Source organism: Oncorhynchus kisutch, linkage group LG20 (assembly GCF_002021735.2).
Source record: "Oncorhynchus kisutch isolate 150728-3 linkage group LG20, Okis_V2, whole genome shotgun sequence".
Lineage (NCBI taxonomy): Eukaryota > Metazoa > Chordata > Actinopteri > Salmoniformes > Salmonidae > Oncorhynchus > Oncorhynchus kisutch.
This window is the reverse complement of record NC_034193.2, coordinates 7,884,362-7,901,624: the sequence shown is the minus strand read 5'-3', so window position 1 is coordinate 7,901,624 and position 17,263 is coordinate 7,884,362. Positions and strand designations below refer to the sequence as shown.

The following is a 17,263-nucleotide window of genomic DNA, read 5'->3' as shown; positions in this document are numbered from 1 at the left end:
CATCATTCAGTAGAACAGTTCTAATACAATAGCTTTAGGCTCATAAATCTATGGGAGTGGGTGTCCTGTCCTCCTTATAAACCATTGTAATGGACCCCCCCCCCCCCCCTCTCCCCTCTCCTCGACAACCGTTGCTCCGGCTCTGGGAAACCCCTAGCAACAAGGAACTCCAACAAGCAGGCCTTGGTTATTTTGGGAGGCTGTATACAGGCACTGGCTGTTGCTAGTGCTATGCGTGTTTGTGTGTGTTTCATTGGGAGTGGAGCATGGGCTGTGGGGAGTGGGAGGGGGCGGGTCCTTGCAAAGCTGGAAATATCCAGGAATGGTGAAGTCCTTCCTCGGTCTCGGCTCGCCACGGGTCAGGGTCACACACCTCCTTATCCTCGGTCTACCGCGGCAACTACTGTTGGGCTGCCTGCTTGTCCCCGAGTGTGTCCCTGAGTCTCCTCTGAGTGTGTCCCTGAGTGTGTCCCTGAGTGTCCCATGAGTGTGTCCCTGAGTCTCCCCTGAGTGTGTCCCTGAGTCTCCCCTGAGTGTGTCCCTGAGTCTCCCCTGAGTGTGTTCCTGAGTCTCCCCTGAGTGTGTTCCTGAGTCTCCCCTGAGTGTGTCCCTGAGTGTGTTCCTGAGTCTCCCCTGAGTGTGTTCCTGAGTCTCCTCTGAGTGTGTCCCTGAGTCTCCTCTGAGTGTGTCCCTGAGTCTCCTCTGAGTGTGTCCCTGAGTGTTTTCCTGAGTCTCTCCTGAGTGTGTCCCTGAGTCTCCCCTGAGTGTGTCCCTGAGTCTCCTCTGAGTGTGTCCTGGCTCCAGTAGAAAGCCCCTGTGTGGTGTTAGTCTAATCTATATATGCTGTCCTTTTGTTGGGTTGCATTTGAGCATATGAAGCTCTGTTATAATGTTGAATACTCAATACAAGCTCAGACAAGCAGAGAGCGGAGGGGAGTGAGGATAGTTTCATTTTCTGATGTTGATGCCGGACAAACAAAAAGCAGTTAGTTAGTAAATCAAAGATACTTACAATGCGAGCACATTTCCAGGGGGTAACTTGCCTCATTTCCCTGAAGAGGAGAAACAGGAGACCATAGGTGAGACATACAGGAGACAATAGGTGAGATATACAGGAGGCAAAGGTGAGATATACAGGAGGCAAAGGTGAGATATACAGGAGGCAAAGGTGAGATATACGGGAGGCAAAGGCGAGATATACAGGAGGCAAAGGTGAGATATACAGGAGGCAAAGGTGAGACATACGGGAGGCAAAGGTGAGACATACGGGAGGCAAAGGTGAGATATACAGGAGACAATAGGTGAGACATACAGGAGGCAAAGGTGAGATATACAGGAGGCAAAGGTGAGATATACAGGAGGCAAATGTGAGACATACGGGAGGCAAAGGTGAGACATACGGGAGGCAAAGGTGAGATATACAGGAGACAATAGGTGAGACATACAGGAGGCAAAGGTGAGATATACAGGAGGCAAAGGTGAGATATACAGGAGGCAAAGGTGAGACATACAGGAGACATTAGGTGAGACATACAGGAGGCAAAGGTGAGATATACATGAGGCAAAGGTGAGACATACGGGAGGCAAAGGTGAGACATACGGGAGGCAAAGGTGAGATATACAGGAGACAATAGGTGAGACATACAGGAGGCAAAGGTGAGATATACAGGAGGCAATAGGTGAGATATACAGGAGGCAAAGGTGAGATATACAGGAGACAATAGGTGAGACATACAGGATGCAAAGGTGAGACATACAGGAGGCCAAGGTGAGATATACAGGAGGCAAGGTGAGATATACAGGAGGCAAAGGTGAGATATACAGGAGGCAAAGGTTAGACATACAGGAGACAATAGGTGAGACATACAGGAGGCAAAGGTGAGATATACAGGAGACAATAGGTGAGACATACAGGAGGCAAAGGTGAGATATACATGAGGCAAAGGTGAGATATACAGGAGGCAAAGGTGAGATATACAGGAGGCAAAGGTGAGATATACAGGAGGCAAAGGTGAGACATACAGGAGACAATAGGTGAGACATACAGGAGGCAAAGGTGAGATATACAGGAGACAATAGGTGAGACATACAGGAGGCAAAGGTGAGACATACAGGAGGCAATAGGTGAGACATACAGGAGGCAAAGGTGAGACGTTTGCATTATGAAAACAGAAATACTGGTCAAACATAGGAAATCATTGGGATACATTCATTATGATGTATTCTTGTCAGGTCTTTCAGACTGTACTGCAGAGAATCTACTGCTAGCTTATTCCAGTGCTACTATCTCAAAATGGAGGTTAATACACATCCTAGTAATTGCAGGTCAACCCTCCCAGGGACTAGAGCTACAACATGTGTTCGTGTTCATAAGGGCACACGGTAGCAAAAAGTTTTACAACAATAAAAAACGGGAAAAAATGAAAAATTTGCATTTCTTATCATTTGTTATATTAGCATTTCCACAAAGCTCACTTCAAACGCACATCAATATGCAACAGCTACAACTCAGTGACAACCGACGTGGCCCACATTTACACATCATACAATGGCCTGTCTCGTTAACACGGGGATGACTCGGGCAGATGGATAACCTCTCCTGGTTGTGTTTAGGAGGTCAAAACGGGGCTAAAGACAACAGGCAAGCTAGCGAGTAATAAATGACATGCCATTTAGCAGCTGCTTTTATCCAAAGCGACTTAAGTCATTTGTGCATACATTTTACATATGGGGGTGGTCCCCGGAATCAAATCCGAAATCCTGGCATTGCAAGCGCTATACTCTACAAACTGAGCCATCAAATCAAAGTTCAAATCATAGTATTGCAGATGTTATCGCAGGTGCAGTGAAATGCTTATGTTTCTAGCTCCAACAGTGCAGTAATATCTAGCAAAAAGTGCAATAATCCCCCCCCAATTTTAAAAAAATAAATAATTTAAGACCAGAATATAAATATACATGTACAGTAACTTCAGAAAGTATTCATGCCCCTTGACTTATTCCACATTTTGTTGTTACAGCCTGAATTAAAAATTGATTAAATATATGTTTGTAAATGGATTGAAAATGAAATACAGAAATATCTCATTTACATAAGTATTCACCTTTGGCGGAGAGATTACAGCCTTGAGTCAGTTTAGGTATGTCTGTATCAGCTTTGAGTCAGCTTAGGTATGTCTGTATCAGCTTTGAGTCAGCTTAGGTATGTCTGTATCAGCTTTGAGTCAGCTTAGGTATGTCTGTATCAGCTTTGAGTCAGCTTAGGTATGTCTGTATCAGCTTTGAGTCAGCTTAGGTATGTCTGTATCAGCTTTGAGTCAGCTTAGGTATGTCTGTATCAGCTTTGAGTCAGTTTAGGTATGTCTGTATCAGCTTTGAGTCAGCTTAGGTATGTCTGTATCAGCTTTGAGTCAGCTTAGGTATGTCTGTATCAGCTTTGAGTCAGCTTAGGTATGTCTGTATCAGCTTTGAGTCAGCTTAGGAATGTCTGTATCAGCTTTGAGTCAGCTTAGGTATGTCTGTATCAGCTTTGAGTCAGCTTAGGTATGTCTGTATCAGCTTTGAGTCAGCTTCGGTATGTCTGTATCAGCTTTGAGTCAGTTTAGGTATGTCTGTATCAGCTTTGAGTCAGCTTAGGTATGTCTGTATCAGCTTTGAGTCATCTTAGGTATGTCTGTATCAGCTTTGAGTCAGCTTAGGTATGTCTGTATCAGCTTTGAGTCAGCTTAGGTATGTCTGTATCAGCTTTGAGTCATCTTAGGTATGTCTGTATCAGCTTTGAGTCAGCTTAGGTATGTCTGTATCAGCTTTGAGTCAGCTTAGGTATGTCTGTATCAGCTTTGAGTCAGCTTAGGTATGTCTGTATCAGCTTTGAGTCAGCTTAGGTATGTCTGTATCAGCTTTGAGTCAGCTTAGGTATGTCTGTATCAGCTTTGAGTCAGCTTAGGTATGTCTGTATCAGCTTTGAGTCATCTTAGGTATGTCTGTATCAGCTTTGAGTCAGTTTAGGTATGTCTGTATCAGCTTTGAGTCAGCTTAGGTATGTCTGTATCAGCTTTGAGTCAGTTTAGGTATGTCTGTATCAGCTTTGAGTCAGCTTAGGTATGTCTGTATCAGCTTTGAGTCAGCTTAGGTATGTCTGTATCAGCTTAGGTATGTCTGTATCAGCTTTGAGTCAGCTTAGGTATGTCTGTATCAGCTTTGAGTCAGTTTAGGTATGTCTGTATCAGCTTTGAGTCAGTTTAGGCATGTCTGTATCAGCTTTGAGTCAGTTTAGGTATGTGAGTCAGTTTAGGTATGTCTGTATCAGCTTTGAGTCAGTTTAGGTATGTGAGTCAGTTTAGGTATGTCTGTATCAGCTTTGAGTCAGCTTAGGTATGTCTATCAGCTTTGAGTCAGCTTAGGTATGTCTGTATCAGCTTTGAGTCAGTTTAGGTATGTGAGTCAGTTTAGGTATGTCTGTATCAGCTTTGAGTCAGCTTAGGTATGTCTGTATCAGCTTTGAGTCAGTTTAGGTATGTCTGTATCAGCTTTGAGTCAGCTTAGGTATGTCTGTATCAGCATTGAGTCAGCTTAGGTATGTCTGTATCAGCTTTGAGTCATCTTAGGTATGTCTGTATCAGCTTTGAGTCAGTTTAGGTACGTGAGTCAGTTTAGGTATGTCTGTATCAGCTTTGAGTCAGCTTAGGTATGTCTGTATCAGCTTAGGTATGTCTGTATCAGCATTGAGTCAGCTTAGGTATGTCTGTATCAGCTTTGAGTCAGTTTAGGTATGTCTGTATCAGCTTTGAGTCAGTTTAGGCATGTCTGTATCAGCTTTGAGTCAGCTTAGGTATGTCTGTATCAGCTTTGAGTCATCTTAGGTATGTCTGTATCAGCTTTGAGTCAGTTTAGGTATGTCTGTATCAGCTTTGAGTCAGCTTAGGTATGTCTGTATCAGCTTAGGTATGTCTGTATCAGCATTGAGTCAGCTTAGGTATGTCTGTATCAGCTTTGAGTCATCTTAGGTATGTCTGTATCAGCTTTGAGTCAGTTTAGGTATGTGAGTCAGTTTAGGTATGTCTGTATCAGCTTTGAGTCAGCTTAGGTATGTCTGTATCAGCTTAGGTATGTCTGTATCAGCATTGAGTCAGCTTAGGTATGTCTGTATCAGCTTTGAGTCAGTTTAGGTATGTCTGTATCAGCTTTGAGTCAGTTTAGGCATGTCTGTATCAGCTTTGAGTCAGCTTAGGTATGTCTGTATCAGCTTTGAGTCATCTTAGGTATGTCTGTATCAGCTTTGAGTCAGCTTAGGTATGTCTGTATCAGCTTTGAGTCAGTTTAGGTATGTCTGTATCAGCTTTGAGTCAGCTTAGGTATGTCTGTATCAGCTTAGGTATGTCTGTATCAGCATTGAGTCAGCTTAGGTATGTCTGTATCAGCTTTGAGTCATCTTAGGTATGTCTGTATCAGCTTTGAGTCAGCTTAGGTATGTGAGTCAGTTTAGGTATGTCTGTATCAGCTTTGAGTCAGCTTAGGTATGTCTGTATCAGCTTAGGTATGTCTGTATCAGCATTGAGTCAGCTTAGGTATGTCTGTATCAGCTTTGAGTCAGTTTAGGTATGTCTGTATCAGCTTTGAGTCAGTTTAGGCATGTCTGTATCAGCTTTGAGTCAGCTTAGGTATGTCTGTATCAGCTTTGAGTCATCTTAGGTATGTCTGTATCAGCTTTGAGTCAGTTTAGGTATGTCTGTATCAGCTTTGAGTCAGCTTAGGTATGTCTGTATCAGCTTTGAGTCATCTTAGGTATGTCTGTATCAGCTTTGAGTCAGTTTAGGTATGTCTGTATCAGCTTTGAGTCAGCTTAGGTATGTCTGTATCAGCTTTGAGTCAGCTTAGGTATGTCTGTATCAGCTTTGAGTCAGCTTAGGTATGTCTGTATCAGCTTTGAGTCAGTTTAGGTATGTCTGTATCAGCTTTGAGTCAGCTTAGGTATGTCTGTATCAGCTTTGAGTCAGCTTAGGTATGTCTGTATCAGCTTAGGTATGTCTGTATCAGCTTTGAGTCAGCTTAGGTATGTCTGTATCAGCTTTGAGTCAGTTTAGGTATGTCTGTATCAGCTTTGAGTCAGTTTAGGCATGTCTGTATCAGCTTTGAGTCAGTTTAGGTATGTGAGTCAGTTTAGGTATGTCTGTATCAGCTTTGAGTCAGTTTAGGTATGTGAGTCAGTTTAGGTATGTCTGTATCAGCTTTGAGTCAGCTTAGGTATGTCTATCAGCTTTGAGTCAGCTTAGGTATGTCTGTATCAGCTTTGAGTCAGTTTAGGTATGTGAGTCAGTTTAGGTATGTCTGTATCAGCTTTGAGTCAGCTTAGGTATGTCTGTATCAGCTTTGAGTCAGTTTAGGTATGTCTGTATCAGCTTTGAGTCAGCTTAGGTATGTCTGTATCAGCTTAGGTATGTCTGTATCAGCATTGAGTCAGTTTAGGTATGTCTGTATCAGCTTTGAGTCAGCTTAGGTATGTCTGTATCAGCTTAGGTATGTCTGTATCAGCATTGAGTCAGCTTAGGTATGTCTGTATCAGCTTTGAGTCAGTTTAGGCATGTCTGTATCAGCTTTGAGTCAGCTTAGGTATGTCTGTATCAGCTTTGAGTCATCTTAGGTATGTCTGTATCAGCTTTGAGTCAGCTTAGGTATGTCTGTATCAGCTTTGAGTCAGTTTAGGTATGTCTGTATCAGCTTTGAGTCAGCTTAGGTATGTCTGTATCAGCTTAGGTATGTCTGTATCAGCATTGAGTCAGCTTAGGTATGTCTGTATCAGCTTTGAGTCATCTTAGGTATGTCTGTATCAGCTTTGAGTCAGCTTAGGTATGTGAGTCAGTTTAGGTATGTCTGTATCAGCTTTGAGTCAGCTTAGGTATGTCTGTATCAGCTTAGGTATGTCTGTATCAGCATTGAGTCAGCTTAGGTATGTCTGTATCAGCTTTGAGTCAGTTTAGGTATGTCTGTATCAGCTTTGAGTCAGTTTAGGCATGTCTGTATCAGCTTTGAGTCAGCTTAGGTATGTCTGTATCAGCTTTGAGTCATCTTAGGTATGTCTGTATCAGCTTTGAGTCAGTTTAGGTATGTCTGTATCAGCTTTGAGTCAGCTTAGGTATGTCTGTATCAGCTTTGAGTCATCTTAGGTATGTCTGTATCAGCTTTGAGTCAGTTTAGGTATGTCTGTATCAGCTTTGAGTCAGCTTAGGTATGTCTGTATCAGCTTTGAGTCAGCTTAGGTATGTCTGTATCAGCTTTGAGTCAGCTTAGGTATGTCTGTATCAGCTTTGAGTCAGTTTAGGTATGTCTGTATCAGCTTTGAGTCAGCTTAGGTATGTCTGTATCAGCTTTGAGTCAGCTTAGGTATGTCTGTATCAGCTTAGGTATGTCTGTATCAGCTTTGAGTCAGCTTAGGTATGTCTGTATCAGCTTTGAGTCAGTTTAGGTATGTCTGTATCAGCTTTGAGTCAGTTTAGGCATGTCTGTATCAGCTTTGAGTCAGTTTAGGTATGTGAGTCAGTTTAGGTATGTCTGTATCAGCTTTGAGTCAGTTTAGGTATGTGAGTCAGTTTAGGTATGTCTGTATCAGCTTTGAGTCAGCTTAGGTATGTCTATCAGCTTTGAGTCAGCTTAGGTATGTCTGTATCAGCTTTGAGTCAGTTTAGGTATGTGAGTCAGTTTAGGTATGTCTGTATCAGCTTTGAGTCAGCTTAGGTATGTCTGTATCAGCTTTGAGTCAGTTTAGGTATGTCTGTATCAGCTTTGAGTCAGCTTAGGTATGTCTGTATCAGCTTAGGTATGTCTGTATCAGCATTGAGTCAGTTTAGGTATGTCTGTATCAGCTTTGAGTCAGCTTAGGTATGTCTGTATCAGCTTAGGTATGTCTGTATCAGCATTGAGTCAGCTTAGGTATGTCTGTATCAGCTTTGAGTCAGTTTAGGCATGTCTGTATCAGCTTTGAGTCAGCTTAGGTATGTCTGTATCAGCTTTGAGTCATCTTAGGTATGTCTGTATCAGCTTTGAGTCAGTTTAGGTATGTCTGTATCAGCTTTGAGTCAGTTTAGGTATGTCTGTATCAGCTTTGAGTCAGCTTAGGTATGTCTGTATCAGCTTAGGTATGTCTGTATCAGCATTGAGTCAGCTTAGGTATGTCTGTATCAGCTTTGAGTCATCTTAGGTATGTCTGTATCAGCTTTGAGTCAGTTTAGGTATGTGAGTCAGTTTAGGTATGTCTGTATCAGCTTTGAGTCAGCTTAGGTATGTCTGTATCAGCTTAGGTATGTCTGTATCAGCATTGAGTCAGCTTAGGTATGTCTGTATCAGCTTTGAGTCAGTTTAGGTATGTCTGTATCAGCTTTGAGTCAGTTTAGGCATGTCTGTATCAGCTTTGAGTCAGCTTAGGTATGTCTGTATCAGCTTTGAGTCATCTTAGGTATGTCTGTATCAGCTTTGAGTCAGTTTAGGTATGTCTGTATCAGCTTTGAGTCAGCTTAGGTATGTCTGTATCAGCTTTGAGTCATCTTAGGTATGTCTGTATCAGCTTTGAGTCAGTTTAGGTATGTCTGTATCAGCTTTGAGTCAGCTTAGGTATGTCTGTATCAGCTTTGAGTCAGCTTAGGTATGTCTGTATCAGCTTTGAGTCAGTTTAGGTATGTCTGTATCAGCTTTGAGTCATCGTAGGTATGTCTGTATCAGCTTTGAGTCAGTTTAGGTATGCGAGTCAGTTTAGGTATGTCTGTATCAGCTTTGAGTCAGCTTAGGTATGTCTGTATCAGCTTTGAGTCAGTTTAGCTGATCAGCTTTGAGTCAGCTTAGGTATCGCTGTATCAGCTTTGAGTCAGTTTAGGTATGTCTGTATCAGCTTTGAGTCAGCTTAGGTATGTCTGTATCAGCTTAGGTATGTCTGTATCAGCTTTGAGTCAGCTTAGGTATGTCTGTATCAGCTTTGAGCCAGTTTAGGTATGTCTGTATCAGCTTTGAGTCAGTTTAGGCATGTCTGTATCAGCTTTGAGTCAGTTTAGGTATGTGAGTCAGTTTAGGTATGTCTGTATCAGCTTTGAGTCAGTTTAGGTATGTGAGTCAGTTTAGGTATGTCTGTATCAGCTTTGAGTCAGCTTAGGTATGTCTGTATCAGCTTTGAGTCAGTTTAGGTATGTGAGTCAGTTTAGGTATGTCTGTATCAGCTTTGAGTCAGCTTAGGTATGTCTGTATCAGCTTTGAGTCAGTTTAGGTATGTCTGTATCAGCTTTGAGTCAGCTTAGGTATGTCTGTATCAGCTTAGGTATGTCTGTATCAGCATTGAGTCAGCTTAGGTATGTCTGTATCAGCTTTGAGTCATCTTAGGTATGTCTGTATCAGCTTTGAGTCAGTTTAGGTATGTGAGTCAGTTTAGGTATGTCTGTATCAGCTTTGAGTCAGCTTAGGTATGTCTGTATCAGCTTAGGTATGTCTGTATCAGCATTGAGTCAGCTTAGGTATGTCTGTATCAGCTTTGAGTCAGTTTAGGCATGTCTGTATCAGCTTTGAGTCAGCTTAGGTATGTCTGTATCAGCTTTGAGTCATCTTAGGTATGTCTGTATCAGCTTTGAGTCAGTTTAGGTATGTCTGTATCAGCTTTGAGTCAGTTTAGGTATGTCTGTATCAGCTTTGAGTCAGCTTAGGTATGTCTGTATCAGCTTAGGTATGTCTGTATCAGCATTGAGTCAGCTTAGGTATGTCTGTATCAGCTTTGAGTCATCTTAGGTATGTCTGTATCAGCTTTGAGTCAGTTTAGGTATGTGAGTCAGTTTAGGTATGTCTGTATCAGCTTTGAGTCAGCTTAGGTATGTCTGTATCAGCTTAGGTATGTCTGTATCAGCATTGAGTCAGCTTAGGTATGTCTGTATCAGCTTTGAGTCAGTTTAGGTATGTCTGTATCAGCTTTGAGTCAGTTTAGGCATGTCTGTATCAGCTTTGAGTCAGCTTAGGTATGTCTGTATCAGCTTTGAGTCATCTTAGGTATGTCTGTATCAGCTTTGAGTCAGTTTAGGTATGTCTGTATCAGCTTTGAGTCAGCTTAGGTATGTCTGTATCAGCTTTGAGTCATCTTAGGTATGTCTGTATCAGGTTTGAGTCAGTTTAGGTATGTCTGTATCAGCTTTGAGTCAGCTTAGGTATGTCTGTATCAGCTTTGAGTCAGCTTAGGTATGTCTGTATCAGCTTTGAGTCAGTTTAGGTATGTCTGTATCAGCTTTGAGTCATCTTAGGTATGTCTGTATCAGCTTTGAGTCAGTTTAGGTATGCGAGTCAGTTTAGGTATGTCTGTATCAGCTTTGAGTCAGCTTAGGTATGTCTGTATCAGCTTTGAGTCAGTTTAGCTGATCAGCTTTGAGTCAGCTTAGGTATGTCTGTATCAGCTTTGAGTCAGTTTAGGTATGTCTGTATCAGCTTTGAGTCAGCTTAGGTATGTCTGTATCAGCTCAGGTATGTCTGTATCAGCTTTGAGTCAGCTTAGGTATGTCTGTATCAGCTTTGAGTCAGTTTAGGTATGTCTGTATCAGCTTTGAGTCAGTTTAGGCATGTCTGTATCAGCTTTGAGTCAGTTTAGGTATGTGAGTCAGTTTAGGTATGTCTGTATCAGCTTTGAGTCAGTTTAGGTATGTGAGTGAGTTTAGGTATGTCTGTATCAGCTTTGAGTCAGCTTAGGTATGTCTATCAGCTTTGAGTCAGCTTAGGTATGTCTGTATCAGCTTTGAGTCAGTTTAGGTATGTGAGTCAGTTTAGGTATGTCTGTATCAGCTTTGAGTCAGCTTAGGTATGTCTGTATCAGCTTTGAGTAAGTTTAGGTATGTCTGTATCAGCTTTGAGTCAGCTTAGGTATGTCTGTATCAGCTTAGGTATGTCTGTATCAGCATTGAGTCAGCTTAGGTATGTCTGTATCAGCTTTGAGTCATCTTAGGTATGTCTGTATCAGCTTTGAGTCAGTTTAGGTATGTGAGTCAGTTTAGGTATGTCTGTATCAGCTTTGAGTCAGCTTAGGTATGTCTGTATCAGCTTAGGTATGTCTGTATCAGCATTGAGTCAGCTTAGGTATGTCTGTATCAGCTTTGAGTCAGTTTAGGCATGTCTGTATCAGCTTTGAGTCAGCTTAGGTATGTCTGCATCAGCTTTGAGTCATCTTAGGTATGTCTGTATCAGCTTTGAGTCAGTTTAGGTATGTCTGTATCAGCTTTGAGTCAGTTTAGGTATGTCTGTATCAGCTTTGAGTCAGCTTAGGTATGTCTGTATCAGCTTAGGTATGTCTGTATCAGCATTGAGTCAGCTTAGGTATGTCTGTATCAGCTTTGAGTCATCTTAGGTATGTCTGTATCAGCTTTGAGTCAGTTTAGGTATGTGAGTCAGTTTAGGTATGTCTGTATCAGCTTTGAGTCAGCTTAGGTATGTCTGTATCAGCTTAGGTATGTCTGTATCAGCATTGAGTCAGCTTAGGTATGTCTGTATCAGCTTTGAGTCAGTTTAGGTATGTCTGTATCAGCTTTGAGTCAGTTTAGGCATGTCTGTATCAGCTTTGAGTCAGCTTAGGTATGTCTGTATCAGCTTTGAGTCATCTTAGGAATGTCTGTATCAGCTTTGAGTCAGTTTAGGTATGTCTGTATCAGCTTTGAGTCAGCTTAGGTATGTCTGTATCAGCTTTGAGTCATCTTAGGTATGTCTGTATCAGCTTTGAGTCAGTTTAGGTATGCGAGTCAGTTTAGGTATGTCTGTATCAGCTTTGAGTCAGCTTAGGTATGTCTGTATCAGCTTTGAGTCAGTTTAGCTGATCAGCATTGAGTCAGTTTAGGTATGTCTGTATCAGCTTTGAGTCAGCTTAGGTATGTCTGTATCAGCTTTGAGTCATCTTAGGTATGTCTGTATCAGCTTTGAGTCAGTTTAGGTATGTCTGTATCAGCTTTGAGTCAGCTTAGGTATGTCTGTATCAGCTTTGAGTCAGCTTAGGTATGTCTGTATCAGCTTTGAGTCAGTTTAGGTATGTCTGTATCAGCTTTGAGTCAGCTTAGGTATGTCTGTATCAGCTTTGAGTCATCTTAGGTATGTCTGTATCAGCTTTGAGTCAGTTTAGGTATGTGAGTCAGTTTAGGTATGTCTGTATCAGCTTTGAGTCAGCTTAGGTATGTCTGTATCAGCTTTGAGTCAGTTTAGGTATGTCTGTATCAGCTTTGAGTCAGCTTAGGTATGTCTGTATCAGCTTTGAGTCAGCATAGGTATGTCTGTATCAGCTTTGAGTCAGTTTAGGTATGTCTGTATCAGCTTTGAGTCAGCTTAGGTATGTCTGTATCAGCTTGAGTCATCTTAGGTATGTCTGTATCAGCTTTGAGTCAGTTCAGGTATGTCTGTATCAGCTTTGAGTCAGCTTAGGTATGTCTGTATCATCATTGAATCAGCTTAGGTATGTCTGTATCAGCTTGGAGATGTCTGTATGAGCTTTGAGTCCGCTTAGGTATGTCTGTATCAGCTTTGAGTCAGTTTAGGTATGTCTGTATCAGCTTTGAGTCAGCTTAGGTATGTCTGTATCAGCTTTGAGTCGGCTTAGGTATGTCTGTATCAGCTTTGAGTCAGCTTAGGTATGTCTGTATCAGCTTTGAGTCAGCTTAGGTATGTCTGTATCAGCTCTGAGTCAGCTTAGGTATGTCTGTATCAGCTTTGAGTCAGTTTAGGTATGTCTGTATCAGCTTTGAGTCAGCTTAGGTATGTCTGTATCAGCTTTGAGTCAGCTTAGGTATGTCTGTATCAGCTTTGAGTCATCTTAGGTATGTCTGTATCAGCTTTGAGTCAGCTTAGGTATGTCTGTATCAGCTTTGAGTCATCTTAGGTATGTCTGTATCAGCTTTGAGTCAGCTTAGGTATGTCTGTATCAGCTTTGAGTCAGCTTAGGTATGTCTGTATCAGCTTTGAGTCAGCTTAGGTATGTCTGTATCAGCTTTGAGTCAGCTTAGGTATGTCTGTATCAGCTTTGAGTCAGCTTAGGTATGTCTGTATCAGCTTTGAGTCATCTTAGGTATGTCTGTATCAGCTTTGAGTCATCTTAGGTATGTCTGTATCAGCGTTGAGTCAGTTTAGGTATGTCTGTATCAGCTTTGAGTCAGCTTAGGTATGTCTGTATCAGCTTTGAGTCAGTTTAGGTATGTCTGTATCAGCTTTGAGTCAGCTTAGGTATGTCTGTATCAGCTTTGAGTCAGCTTAGGTATGTCTGTATCAGCTTAGGTATGTCTGTATCAGCTTTGAGTCAGCTTAGGTATGTCTGTATCAGCTTTGAGTCAGTTTAGGTATGTCTGTATCAGCTTTGAGTCAGTTTAGGCATGTCTGTATCAGCTTTGAGTCAGTTTAGGTATGTGAGTCAGTTTAGGTATGTCTGTATCAGCTTTGAGTCAGTTTAGGTATGTGAGTCAGTTTAGGTATGTCTGTATCAGCTTTGAGTCAGCTTAGGTATGTATATCAGCTTTGAGTCAGCTTAGGTATGTCTGTATCAGCTTTGAGTCAGTTTAGGTATGTGAGTCAGTTTAGGTATGTCTGTATCAGCTTTGAGTCAGCTTAGGTATGTCTGTATCAGCTTTGAGTCAGTTTAGGTATGTCTGTATCAGCTTTGAGTCACCTTAGGTATGTCTGTATCAGCTTAGGTATGTCTGTATCAGCATTGAGTCAGCTTGGGTATGTCTGTATCAGCTTTGAGTCATCTTAGGTATGTCTGTATCAGCTTTGAGTCAGTTTAGGTATGTGAGTCAGTTTAGGTATGTCTGTATCAGCTTTGAGACAGCTTAGGTATGTCTGTATCAGCATTGAGTCAGCTTAGGTATGTCTGTATCAGCATTGAGTCAGCTTAGGTATGTCTGTATCAGCTTTGAGTCATCTTAGGTATGTCTGTATCAGCTTTGAGTCATCTTAGGTATGTCTGTATCAGCTTTGAGTCAGTTTAGGTATGTCTGTATCAGCTTTGAGTCAGCTTAGGTATGTCTGTATCAGCTTTGAGTCATCTTAGGTATGTCTGTATCAGCTTTGAGTCAGTTTAGGTATGTCTGTATCAGCTTTGAGTCAGCTTAGGTATGTCTGCATCAGCTTTGAGTCATCTTAGGTATGTCTGCATCAGCTTTGAGTCATCTTAGGTATGTCTGTATCAGCTTTGAGTCAGTTTAGGTATGTCTGTATCAGCTTTGAGTCAGTTTAGGTATGTCTGTATCAGCTTTGAGTCAGTTTAGGTATGTCTGTATCAGCTTTGAGTCAGCTTAGGTATGTCTGTATCAGCTTAGGTATGTCTGTATCAGCATTGAGTCAGCTTAGGTATGTCTGTATCAGCTTTGAGTCATCTTAGGTATGTCTGTATCAGCTTTGAGTCAGTTTAGGTATGTGAGTCAGTTTAGGTATGTCTGTATCAGCTTTGAGTCAGCTTAGGTATGTCTGTATCAGCTTAGGTATGTCTGTATCAGCATTGAGTCAGCTTAGGTATGTCTGTATCAGCTTTGAGTCAGTTTAGGTATGTCTGTATCAGCTTTGAGTCAGTTTAGGCATGTCTGTATCAGCTTTGAGTCAGCTTAGGTATGTCTGTATCAGCTTTGAGTCATCTTAGGAATGTCTGTATCAGCTTTGAGTCAGTTTAGGTATGTCTGTATCAGCTTTGAGTCAGCTTAGGTATGTCTGTATCAGCTTTGAGTCATCTTAGGTATGTCTGTATCAGCTTTGAGTCAGTTTAGGTATGTCTGTATCAGCTTTGAGTCAGTTTAGGTATGTCTGTATCAGCTTTGAGTCATCTTAGGTATGTCTGTATCAGCTTTGAGTCAGTTTAGGTATGCGAGTCAGTTTAGGTATGTCTGTATCAGCTTTGAGTCAGCTTAGGTATGTCTGTATCAGCTTTGAGTCAGTTTAGCTGATCAGCATTGAGTCAGTTTAGGTATGTCTGTATCAGCTTTGAGTCAGCTTAGGTATGTCTGTATCAGCTTTGAGTCATCTTAGGTATGTCTGTATCAGCTTTGAGTCAGTTTAGGTATGTCTGTATCAGCTTTGAGTCAGCTTAGGTATGTCTGTATCAGCTTTGAGTCAGCTTAGGTATGTCTGTATCAGCTTTGAGTCAGTTTAGGTATGTCTGTATCAGCTTTGAGTCAGCTTAGGTATGTCTGTATCAGCTTTGAGTCATCTTAGGTATGTCTGTATCAGCTTTGAGTCAGTTTAGGTATGTGAGTCAGTTTAGGTATGTCTGTATCAGCTTTGAGTCAGCTTAGGTATGTCTGTATCAGCTTTGAGTCAGTTTAGGTATGTCTGTATCAGCTTTGAGTCAGCTTAGGTATGTCTGTATCAGCTTTGAGTCAGCATAGGTATGTCTGTATCAGCTTTGAGTCAGTTTAGGTATGTCTGTATCAGCTTTGAGTCAGCTTAGGTATGTCTGTATCAGCTTTGAGTCAGCTTAGGTATGTCTGTATCAGCTTTGAGTCATCTTAGGTATGTCTGTATCAGCTTTGAGTCAGTTTAGGTATGTCTGTATCAGCTTTGAGTCAGTTTAGGTATGTCTGTATCAGCTTTGAGTCATCTTAGGTATGTCTGTATCAGCTTTGAGTCAGTTTAGGTATGCGAGTCAGTTTAGGTATGTCTGTATCAGCTTTGAGTCAGCTTAGGTATGTCTGTATCAGCTTTGAGTCAGTTTAGCTGATCAGCATTGAGTCAGTTTAGGTATGTCTGTATCAGCTTTGAGTCAGCTTAGGTATGTCTGTATCAGCTTTGAGTCATCTTAGGTATGTCTGTATCAGCTTTGAGTCAGTTTAGGTATGTCTGTATCAGCTTTGAGTCAGCTTAGGTATGTCTGTATCAGCTTTGAGTCAGCTTAGGTATGTCTGTATCAGCTTTGAGTCAGTTTAGGTATGTCTGTATCAGCTTTGAGTCAGCTTAGGTATGTCTGTATCAGCTTTGAGTCATCTTAGGTATGTCTGTATCAGCTTTGAGTCAGTTTAGGTATGTGAGTCAGTTTAGGTATGTCTGTATCAGCTTTGAGTCAGCTTAGGTATGTCTGTATCAGCTTTGAGTCAGTTTAGGTATGTCTGTATCAGCTTTGAGTCAGCTTAGGTATGTCTGTATCAGCTTTGAGTCAGCATAGGTATGTCTGTATCAGCTTTGAGTCAGTTTAGGTATGTCTGTATCAGCTTTGAGTCAGCTTAGGTATGTCTGTATCAGCTTTGAGTCATCTTAGGTATGTCTGTATCAGCTTTGAGTCAGTTCAGGTATGTCTGTATCAGCTTTGAGTCAGCTTAGGTATGTCTGTATCATCATTGAATCAGCTTAGGTATGTCTGTATCAGCTTGGAGATGTCTGTATGAGCTTTGAGTCCGCTTAGGTATGTCTGTATCAGCTTTGAGTCAGTTTAGGTATGTCTGTATCAGCTTTGAGTCAGCTTAGGTATGTCTGTATCAGCTTTGAGTCGGCTTAGGTATGTCTGTATCAGCTTTGAGTCAGCTTAGGTATGTCTGTATCAGCTTTGAGTCAGCTTAGGTATGTCTGTATCAGCTCTGAGTCAGCTTAGGTATGTCTGTATCAGCTTTGAGTCAGTTTAGGTATGTCTGTATCAGCTTTGAGTCAGCTTAGGTATGTCTGTATCAGCTTTGAGTCAGCTTAGGTATGTCTGTATCAGCTTTGAGTCATCTTAGGTATGTCTGTATCAGCTTTGAGTCAGCTTAGGTATGTCTGTATCAGCTTTGAGTCATCTTAGGTATGTCTGTATCAGCTTTGAGTCAGCTTAGGTATGTCTGTATCAGCTTTGAGTCAGCTTAGGTATGTCTGTATCAGCTTTGAGTCAGCTTAGGTATGTCTGTATCAGCTTTGAGTCAGCTTAGGTATGTCTGTATCAGCTTTGAGTCAGCTTAGGTATGTCTGTATCAGCTTTGAGTCATCTTAGGTATGTCTGTATCAGCTTTGAGTCATCTTAGGTATGTCTGTATCAGCGTTGAGTCAGTTTAGGTATGTCTGTATCAGCTTTGAGTCAGCTTAGGTATGTCTGTATCAGCTTTGAGTCAGTTTAGGTATGTCTGTATCAGCTTTGAGTCAGCTTAGGTATGTCTGTATCAGCTTTGAGTCAGCTTAGGTATGTCTGTATCAGCTTAGGTATGTCTGTATCAGCTTTGAGTCAGCTTAGGTATGTCTGTATCAGCTTTGAGTCAGTTTAGGTATGTCTGTATCAGCTTTGAGTCAGTTTAGGCATGTCTGTATCAGCTTTGAGTCAGTTTAGGTATGTGAG

The 17,263-nt window shown here is 41.5% G+C and overlaps 1 protein-coding gene across 2 annotated transcripts in view; it reads right to left on the bottom strand.

Moving 5' to 3' along the window:
* LOC109885783 (calcineurin subunit B type 1) overlaps positions 1-17,263 on the bottom strand; it is a 69,488-nt gene that overhangs the window by 30,751 nt on the left and 21,474 nt on the right. For both annotated transcript variants that reach the window (XR_004204502.1, XM_031799640.1), the window contains exon 2: positions 1,013-1,052. Coding sequence is in view for 1 of the 2 variants with exons in the window: in XM_031799640.1 (XP_031655500.1) it covers positions 1,013-1,052 (40 nt within the window). In the remaining variant the exon portion in view is untranslated. The remainder of the gene's footprint in view (positions 1-1,012; positions 1,053-17,263) is intronic.